The 11,017-nt window shown below is 35.4% G+C and overlaps 1 protein-coding gene and 1 pseudogene across 1 annotated transcript; both read left to right on the forward strand.

Annotated features, from left to right (window-relative positions):
* Positions 1-1,061: 1,061 nt before the first annotated feature.
* On the forward strand, positions 1,062-4,269 carry LOC111160132 (annotated as a pseudogene).
* A 2,716-nt stretch (positions 4,270-6,985) lies between these two features.
* On the forward strand, positions 6,986-7,921 carry LOC111160188 (olfactory receptor 6C76-like). Its single transcript, XM_022523092.1, has one exon. It carries the CDS (start codon positions 6,986-6,988, stop codon positions 7,919-7,921), a length of 936 nt encoding a protein of 311 aa, XP_022378800.1.
* The last annotated feature ends 3,096 nt before the right edge of the window (positions 7,922-11,017 follow it).

Genomic DNA, 11,017 nt, shown 5'->3' on the forward strand with positions numbered 1-11,017 from the left:
TTCCTGAGGGGCACTCAGGTGGCTCAGTGGATTGGTTAATATATGCCATTATATTTGAAGTGAAGTGTTCAAATACAGCACCTGGGTGGGCAATTTTTTTAAAAACACATTCTAATAATCATTGCCTTTTAACCAGTGATGTATGTTTTGATCACTTATACAATGTTAGCTTTTATGTTTGGACTTTTGTTAATCATTTTGTTACATGATTTTTGTTTGTTCTCATTGTTCTTTCTTTTGTTTCCTATTTCCTGCTTTAAAATTAACAACCCTAGTGTTTCATTTTACTTTATATAATGTGTTTTTGACTATACCATTTCTTAAAAGTTTGTGTGTGAATTATAGTATACACAGTAAACAATTCACAGACCACTTAGAATTAATTTTTACCACTGGAGATAGAATATAGAAAATGTATTACTCTCTAGGACCCTTCACTCTTTCCTTTTTTATTGCAGTTATAATTTATATTATGTTTATAATCATCAGAAGCTCCACCAGATAATGTTATAATTTTTGGTTTCAACAATCAGTTTTATGAAAGGATTTGTATAGAATTGGTGTTTTTGTTTGTCTTGAATGTTTAGTAGAAATCTACAACCAAGTCATCTGAGCCTGAAGTTACTTTATAGGATGACTTAACTATGTATTTGTTCCCTTTAATAGATACAGGGCTGTATGGGTTAGGTATTTCATCTTTAATTAGCTTTGGTCAATTGTATCTTTCAGAGAATTCGTTCATTTCATTTAAGTTGCCAAATCTACTCTGCAGATGTTTTCAAAATATTTCATTTGTATCTTCTTAATATCTGTATAATCTCTAATGATGTTATTGCTCTTATTCCTGATAAATCTTCTTTTTTCCAGCTCAGTCCCACAACAGTTTTATCAATTGTTATTTATCCCTTCCTTCTAAGAATCAGCTCTTGATTCCTTTCAACTTCTCTCTTGCTTTATTGTTTTCTGTTTCTTCGAATTTCCCTTATTGTTTCCTTTCTACTGTTTAGATACTTTCTCTTTGACTTCTTACATGTAGATCGCCTAAAACATCAAAAGTAGCAATGAGAAATCACACAGCAATAACAACATTCATCTTGTTGGGACTTACAGAGGACCTCCAGCTGCAAGTTTTCCTTTTTATCTTCCTGTTTCTCACCTATGTGCTGAGTATTACTGGAAATCTGACCATTATTATTCTGACATTCATGAATTCTCATCTTAAATCACCTATGTATTTTTTTCTTCGAAACTTCTCCATCTTAGAAATATCATTCACCACAGTATGTATTCCCAGATTCCTGTACAGTATATCAACTGGAGACAAAATCATTACTTATAATGCTTGTGCTAGTCAAATATTTTTTATTGGGCTTTTTGGGGCCACAGAATTTTTTCTCTTGGCAGCCATGTCCTATGACCACTATGTGGCCATCTGCAAACCCCTTCATTACGTGACCATCATGAACAACAAAGTCTGTACCATCCTCATCCTCTGCTGCTGGATCTCTGGACTGATGATCATCATCACACCCCTCGGTATGGGTCTCCAGCTGGAATTCTGTGACTCCAGTGCTATTAATCTCCTCTCTTTAAGATTTCATGCTCAGATACTTGGTTTATAGAACAGATGGTTATAATCTGCGCAGTGTTGACATTCATTATTACTCTGATAGGTGTCATTCTTTCCTACACATTTATCATCAGGACAATTCTAAGATTCCCTTCTGCTTCTCAAAGGAAAAAAGTTTTCTCTACCTCTTCTTCTCACATGATTGTTGTTACCATCACATATGGCAGCTGTATTTTCATCTACGTCAAGCCTTTAGCCAAAGAAGAAGTGGACATCAATAAAGGAGTATTGGTGCTCACCACATCTGTTGCCCCTTTTTTGAACCCTTATGTAATTGGCTGCTCCCATATTGGGGGCATAAATATTTACAATTGTTAGATCTTCTTGATGGATAATCCCTTTAAGAATTATGTAGTGTCCTTCTGTATCTCTGAATACAGTCTTTAGTTTAAAATCTAATTTATTTGATATGAGAATCACCACCCGAGCCTTCTTTTGAGGCCCATTGGCATGAAAGATGCTTCTCCATCCCTTCACTTTCAGTCTGGGTGTATCCTTAGTTTCAAAATGGGTCTCTTGTAGACAACATATGGATGGGTCCTGTCATTTTATCCAATCTGCAACCCTGTGTCATTTAATGGGTGCATTTAGGCCATTCACATTGAGAGTGATTATTGAGAGATACGTTTTTATTGACATTGTGTTACCTGTGAAGCCTTTGTTTCTGTAGATTGTCTCCATATATTTCTGTTCAATGATATTCTTAGGATTTTTCCTCTTTTATAGAACCCCCCCTTAATATTTCCTGCAGTGTCGGCTTGGTGGTTGCATACTCTTTTAAACCTTGCCGGTCTTGGAAGCTTTTTATCTCTCCATCCATTTTGAAGGTCAGTTTTGCTGGATAAAGTATTCTTGGCTGCATGTTCTTCTCATTTAGTGCCCTGAATACATCTTGCCAGCCCTTTCTGGCTTGCCAGGTTTCTGGGGACAGGTCTGACGTTATTCTAATGGGCTTTCCTCTGTACATAAGGAATTTCTTTGTCCTAGCTGCTTTCAAGAGCTCCTGTCTACAATTATGATTCATCATTTTCACTATCAGGTGTCTTCAGGTCTTTCTAGATTCTATGATCTTGGAGGGACATCTTTCTGCCTCTAGTACACAAATGCTGGTTCCATTCGTGAGATTGGGAAAATTTTCATGGAGAATTTGTTCAAATATATCTAGTCTTCTTTCTTTCTCCTACCCCTCAGGGATTCCAATAATTCTGACTAGGGCAGAAGTGAAAACCACTAGGAATGATGTTCGCAATGTTCTCAATGAGTTCCAATCTAATCTAAATTCTCTAAAAGCTAGAGTAACTGAGACAAAAGATAGAATTAGTGATCTGGAAGACAAACAGTTAGAGAAAAGGATCAGGAGGAACCCTGGAACAAAGAGCTTAGAAGCCACGAAAACAGAATTAGGGAAATAAATGATGCCATGAAATGTTCCAACGTCAGAATTATTGAAATCCCTGAGGGGGAGGTTTACTTATTTTTTACTGAAACATAACTAACATACATGTTATATTGGTTTCAGGTATACAACATATGCAACAATTCTACACATTACTCTGTGTTCATCACAATAAATAGCATACTATATATTATCACAGTAATACTGACTATATTCCCTATGCTGTAACTTTCATCTCCATGAATTATTTATTTTATAATAAGAAATTTGTACCTCTTAAGCCCCTTTATTTATTTCACACATCCCCCCCTTCTATCTCCCCACCAAGGCTGGCCACCACTAGTTTGTTCCCTGTAGTTAGAAGTCTGTTTTTTCTGCTTAATCACTTGTTTTGTTCTTTAGATTGCATATATAAATGGTATTTGTCTTTCTCTGACTTTTTCATTTAGCATTATACCCTCTAGGTCCATCTATGTTTTGCAGATGGCAAGATCTCATTTTTCATCTTTTTTGTTTTTTTTTTTGTTTGTTTGGTTTGGTTTGGTTTTTTGTTTGTTTGTTTGTTTGTTTGTTTGTTTTGGGCTGAGTAGTATTCCATTGTATATATATCACATCTTCTTTCTCCATTCATCTCTCAATGGACATCTATCAAAATGGATTTGAGGAAATCCCATGCTTTTTTGCACAGTGGCTGCCACAATTTATATTCCTATCAAAGGGCATCAGAAGATTCTCTTTTCCTGCCTGCACATTCTTACCAGCATAGTTTCTTGCCTTGTTGATTCTAGCCATTCTGACAGTTGTAAGGTGATATCTCATTGTGGTATTGATTTGTATTTTCCTGATGATTAATGAGGTTGAGCACATTTTCATGTGTCTGTTAGCCATCTGTACAACTTCTTTGGGAAAATCACCTATTCAGAATCTCTGTCCAATTTTTATTTGGGTTATTTGGGGGTTTTCTATGTTGAGTTGTATAATTTCTTTATTTATTAGGATATTAACTCCTTATGGATATATCATTTATAAATATCTTCTCCTATTCAGTAGGTAGCCTTTTCATTTTGTAAATGGTTTCCTTCACTGTGCAAAAAGTTGTGGGTTTTTTTGTATACTACCCATAGATTGTTTATTTGTTTATTCTCAATATATTTTTATGAACAAAATATTTGAATAGAACATTTTATATCCTTGTGGCCCTTTCTTCTTGTAGTTTTATGCTTCTTCACAAGTTTACATGTAATTGGATTAGAGTGCCTCAGCAGACATTTATCTCAGGTAAAAATAACATAACATTGAGCACCTGGGTGGCTCAGTTGGTTGAGCAACTGCCTTCAGTTCAGGTCATGATCCCAGAGTCCCAAGATCAAGTCCCACATCAGGTTCCCAGATCCATAGGGAGTCTGCTTCTCCCTCTGACCTTCTCCCTTCTCATGCTCTCTCTCACTCTCTCTCTCTCAAATAAATAAGTAAAATCTTTAAAAAAAAAATACATTGACAATATGAAAATTCCAAGACTGCTTTTTACCTCACTGCTATTCTCTGTACCTCTACACCTCTCTGACATTTAACGTTTTGTTTTTTTTGTTTTTTTTTGTTTTTTAAAGAAACCTTTCCCAAGGCTACCAAATTAAAATTATTCAACAAAACTTTAGAATATACTCCTCAGGAACATCTCTCTCCAGGGACATTTAATTGCTTTTCTGCAAGAATCTCCTGTGACTATTTAGAGGGAGAGAGGGCAGATAAAACTAGTCGTTTTGGTAACAAGAGTTGGAAAACCAACTTTTCCCACTGGAAGGGAAGAATAACTTTTTTTTTTTACAAAATTACAGTTCATCATTATTTTACCAAAGTTACTGGGAGTCAGGTAAAATGTTATATTAGTAGATCTTCCAAGGATCTAGAGTCAGGATATTTTTATTTTTATGGAAATTTTGGAAAACAAAGGATACTAAATGCTAGCTCTGACAAGGATTTTCTCTCTCAAAAATTTTTTTCATTCCTATGCAGACCACCTCTTTCCTATACCTGTTATTTCCTGATTCTCACTCATGGCTTGAGCTTCTCCTTCTTTTGAACAAAGAGCTTCACTTAATTAACCAGCAAAACATACAACTTTGTCACCTCTATTTGCCTATTTCACTGTAACTACTGCCTCGATCCACATTTTTCTCCTTCTTTTACGTTTTATTTATTTTGAGAGTCTAACACACATTCCAGGAAAGCTCAGTCTCTAGTTCTCCATGTTACCAGGCAGAAATTTAGAGCAGAGGTCCATTTTGCTGCTGGCCTCCCCTCTCCATACCTCTGGCTTTACTCCTAAACAATGGCGTAGTGCCAGAGATACTGCTACCCAATGAAAAACTTTTGCAAGACCATTTGAGTCTCAGCCTTTCAAACTAAACATGGATTGACTATATGAAACAGTATGTAAACCTGTTTCCACTGTGTCACCAACTATTTCCTGGATCACCAGTTACGAATCCTCTTGAATACTTTGTTTGCAACTTCTACCAGCAACTGGGGCTGTGTCAACTTTCTATGAGGGTCTCCCCAACGTCAGGAATAAACTTTTTCCTAAACATATTCTTCAACATGTTTCATCTTTCTCTATGTGACCAGGATTATCCTGCCAAATTCCACCTACACACTACAGAAATAGCTTCTTGCATAATGAAATTAAAGGCAGAAACAAATTCTGAAGTCTATAAAATACTCCAGAAGGAAAGCCTCAAACACTGACACTCAATTAAATTAAGGCAACAGAACATTTGGATTTGAGAAGCCAAACTGTTACCATAGGAGATTATATAACTGTAAGTATATTTTTCATTTCATACCTCATTTATTTTTTTCCATTTTCTAATCAATTTGTAACCTAAATCACTTAAATGTTTCTCTTTGAATATCTTCTAAAAAGTAATAGATTGTTATTTAATTCAGAAAGGAAAAGTTTTAATTCTAGGTTTAAGATTATATATTTCAGATTTTATAGCCTTGATTCTTTTGTTAAGTTATTAATTCTCTATTTAGGTAGGACAGATATGAAACATCCTGAGTAAATTGTAGAAACTATTTTAAAAAGCAAATTTTAAATGTTCTTTTTTAAGAAAATTCATTATAACATGGTCATTAGTAAAATATTTTAATAAAAATAAAATAATATCAGGTGCCTGGATGTCTCAGTGGGTTAAAACCTCTGCCTTAAGCTCAGGTCATGATCCCAGGGTCCTGGGATGGAGCCCCACATTGGGCTCTCTGCTTGGCGGGATGCCTGCTTCCTCCTCTCTTTCTGCCTGCCTCTCTGCCTACTTGTGATCTCTGTCTGTCAAATAAATAAATAAAATCTAAAAACAAAAAAAACAGAGAGAGAGAAAGAAAATGTTTGAAATAAAATAATATCTTATATTTTATATTTTCATACACATATGACCAAATTTTTAAAAGAAAGTAAAACATTTGATAAGTATAGTTTTCATATACAGATGTGTTCATTAGACCTACCAAGTGACTTACTCAATGTTAAATGGCTAGTGGTCTAAAAGGAAGATACTAGGCATAAGTTTTTTTGTGCTGGCTCATATATGTTTCCAATATTCAATACAATTTGATGGACAATTCATTGCTCCATTATATGTCTTACATATTTTTAAACCAGCAGAAGTACCAAAATAATAATAATAATAATAATAATAATAATAATCCTGGAGACACCTGGGTGGCTCAGTGGGTTAAAGCCTCTGCCTTTGGCTCAGGTCATGACCTCAGGGTCCTGGGATCTAGCTCTCTGCTCAGCAGGGAGCGTGCTTCCCCCTCTTTCGCTGCCTGCCTCTCTGCCTACTTGTGATCTCTGTCTGTCAAATAAATAAATAAAATCTTAAAAAAAAATCCTGAACTCACAAAAATAATTGTTTTTTGTTTGCATTTACAGACTTAGAAGAAGTCAGCAGTAAGAAATGAAAAATCAAACATCTGTGAAAGAGTTCATTCTTCTGGGATTAACAAATGACCCAGAACTAAATATTTTAATTTTTCTATTTCTGTTTTTCACATATATACTGAGTTTAGCTGGAAACCTGACAATTATAACCCTCACTCTGGTAGATCCTCACCTTAAAACTCCCATGTATTTCTTCCTTAGGAATTTCTCTTTTCTAGAAATCTCATTCACAACAGTTTGTATTCCTAGATTTCTGGTCAGCATTATAACAGGAGATATGACCATTTCCTATAATTCCTGCATGGCACAGGAGTTTTTCTTCATACTCCTTGGCTCCACAGAATTTTTTCTTTTGACTGCTATGTCTTATGATCAGTACGTAGCTATCTGCAAGCCACTGCATTACACAACAATAATGAACAGCAGAGTCTGCAACCAGCTTATAATTAGCTCCTGGCTAGCTGGATTTCTCATTATCTTTCCACCTGTGATCATGGGACTTCAACTGGATTTCTGCCACTCCAACATCATTGACCACTTCACTTGTCACTCTTCTCCTATGCTGTTGATCTCCTGCACAGACACAGCATTTCTAGAGCTCATGGGTTTCTTCCGGGCAGTATTCATGCTCATGGTAACTTTAATATTAGTGGTTCTTTCCTATGTATTCATCCTTAAAACAATTCTGAGAATCCCCTCTGCTGAACAAAGGAGAAAGGCCTTTTCCACTTGTTCCTCACACATGATTGTTGTCTCTCTTTCTTATGGAAGTTGCATTTTCATGTATGTCAAAACATCAGCAAAAGAAGGAGTGGGTTTGACTAAGGGTATAGCTGTGCTCAATACCTCTGTTGCCCCAATGCTAAATCCTTTTATTTACTCCTTAAGGAACCAGCAGGTAAAGCAGTCTTTTAAGAACTTAACCAACAAATGTTTCTCAAATAAACTGTAATCATAAAGAAATTCATGACCTCAATTTTAAATAGAACCTATGTCTAACACAATATTAACATTGTTATATCCTCCAATCACTGTGATATTCAATTTCCTTTCCTTCAACTCTTATTCTCCATTTATTCTATTTTGGCCTCACTTAGTTCAACTATCCCTTCCCATTTACAGGCCCTAAAAAATTTCTAAGCATGAATGATTTGATGTCACATAAATGAGGATAACACTTAACAAGAATGCCAGAATTTACTTTTAACAATCATTGGAAGAACTTTCTCTTTATAAACCAATCAAAGCTAGGTAAAATCCTAAGCAATCCTAAAAAGCTATTTCTCCCAGTGCGTAAGCATTCAGTATTAAAGTAATTTCATCTGTGAGGTAAAGTTTCCTATATCTAGTGTGCTTTATTTGTCCTTGTATCTCCTGGGGTTTTTATATTATAAATGTTGGTCAATGCTATTTGGGGCATAGGCATTATATCTTCATCATGAATTTAATCCTTTAATATTATAACAAAGCTTGTTTAGTCTTTTTTGGGCTAAATTCCAAAGTTACTACAAGCATGGCATTGCCATTTCTGTAAAATCCCAATATTTTCAACACAAAGCATTTTGAGTGAACTACACTGATGATTATTCCACAGCCCATTACTTTCTTTTAAAGTGCTGATGCTGAGCCTGGAGCTTATCAGACACTCCCTTGGAAGGAACCTGGTTTCCTATGATCCAATATCCTCTACTTTTTACTTTTCTTTTTTCTTTCTTTATTTCTTTTTTCTTTTTTTTTTTTTCTTGGAACTTAAAACTATATGCTTTCTATCTCCCAGGTAGTTCTCAAAATTTCTGACATGATGATGGTACTTTAAAATGTTTTCCAGTGTTCATAGGGTTTCATTATCTTAAAAATGGAAAAATATCTCTTTCAGAATTTTTATGGACATTGGAGGTTGGAGGGTGTGGATTTAAGCATGTTTGCACTATCCAAAACTTGACCTAAATCTTTCCTATAAGAAGTTCTTAATTACTGCTCTACACTTACAAGAATGTAATAATTTCTGTAATAAAGTTAAAGAAAGGGAAAAGCATGCATACTAAAAAGGAAGAAGCAAAACTCCTTTTAATTATGCAGACAACATAAGTACCTTTAGAAAAAATCCTCTTGACTTCCTGTTTCTGCTCTATTGTTTAGAGTTTCAAAGCCATCCATTCTGCCTTATAAAGGTAAATAACTTTACTTGAATCTGTGGTAGAAGTGAAACTGCAGAGAAATGGCACCCTGAAATCTAGAAATACAGGAAAATCCAGAGTTCCTGTTGATATCTAATTTCACAGAGCATAAGCCAGAGGAACCATATAGGTAGGAATGCTAATAGCAATTTTGGCCTATTCCTGGACACTGAGTGCTTACCACCATGAGAATGAGAAGAGACTGAGGATTGTTGTAAAGAGGGTCCCCGCACCCATCTAGATTTTGCCTCCACTAGTCCCACCAGTTCCTCAAGCTGAAGAACCAAGAAAGAACTTCTCTTGACTCAGGCAAGGATATGGAGGAGTAACTATTCTGAAAAAAATCCCAGAACATTCTTCACACAAAGTCCTACACTCTAAGGGAGAAGATTTTACCAGAAACACTTTTGAAGGCTGAGGAACAGAAGCTCGCTAAAGACTGAGATTTAAGCATAAGATTATAGAATACTACCCCTCTGCCAAAATTTACAACCATACCAACATATAACAAGGTATCTCTACCAAGATACTTTGTAATTTCAAAGGAGAACTTTATGATAGAGAGACCCGGAAGACACCCATTAACTAAGTTAACAAATTAACTTCAGTAATAAGATGTAGATATTATATACTCTCTGATACAATACAATACACTGAAAAGAGCATACCAGGTCTGTGGCATTCTCCACAAAATGTATTACCTTAATATAACCCTGAGAAAACAGTGGAAAAACAAAATTGGGAGGCGTTCTATAAAATCCTGATCAGCACTCTTCAACTACATTAAGGTCATGAAAATAAAGGAAGACTTCAGAATTTTCACACATTGGAGAAAAATAAGGAACATGATTTCTAATACAATGAAAATTCGGGATTTGATCATCAGCAAGTAAAAACCATGGGCAGAAAAACTGATGAGAATCCAAACAAGGTCTGTCCTTTAATTCTTTGTGTTGTACCAAAGTTATTTCCTTAATTTTGATAATATTCTATGGTTGTATAAGATATTGGACTTAGAGCTGAGCAAAATATATAAACAAACTCTGTATTATTTTGCAAGATTTCTCAATCTAAAATTATTGCAAAATACAGATATTTTAAAACCCTGTATCTAATCCCATCTTCCAAAATGCAAGAAACCATCCTACTAGCCATGTACAACCTCATAAAATGGTACATGCTATGGCTACACAATCTCCTTCTTATTCAGACATGTCCATTGTATCCTTATTGATGAGAGAGAATTTAAATTACATAGCCATCACAGTGACTTTATTTCTGACTAGCTCACAGGTTAGAAGGGCACTGTTAAATAATTCTCTATCTTAGAGAGTCAAGTAAAATTATATCAAGTAGCCTCTGAGGAATACTTCTCTTGTAGAACCAACAGTGGAACTGTCTCACATGAATCTTAAAGAATCAGTTTTCGCTGGTAGCTGAGGCAAGATTCAAAACCAGAGGGGAGGAGTCAAGATGGCAGAGAAGTAGCAGGCTGAGACAACATCAGGAAACAGGAGATCGGCTAGATAGTTTATCAAACCATTCCAAACTCCTACAAATCCAACATGAGATCAAAGAGAAGAAGAGCAACAATTCTAGAAAAAGAAAATCGACCACTCTCTGACAGGTAGGACCGGCGAAGTGAATCCAAAGCTATGGGAAGATAGACTGCGTTGGAGGGGGTGAGGGGGACGGCTCCCAGAAAATGGCGGAGCAATGGACCGCAAAAATCAGAAGTTTTAAAAGTCTGTTCCTCTGAAGGAGTTTATCTTAACAATAACTTTCATTTAAAAAAAATATTTTTTGAACTTTCATTATTATAGTCATATTTTATCCTTCATTGTATCTAACTTTATCTTTTTGACACACAT

This window comes from Enhydra lutris, unplaced genomic scaffold (genome assembly GCF_002288905.1).
Source record: "Enhydra lutris kenyoni isolate GAN:26980312 unplaced genomic scaffold, ASM228890v2 scaffoldscaffold74, whole genome shotgun sequence".
Lineage (NCBI taxonomy): Eukaryota > Metazoa > Chordata > Mammalia > Carnivora > Mustelidae > Enhydra > Enhydra lutris.

What these genes read in the sequence shown, in the direction of transcription:
- LOC111160188 (XM_022523092.1), top strand. Translation starts at nt 6,986, where the DNA reads ATGAAAAATCAAACATCTGTGAAAGAGTTCATTCTTCTGGGATTAACA.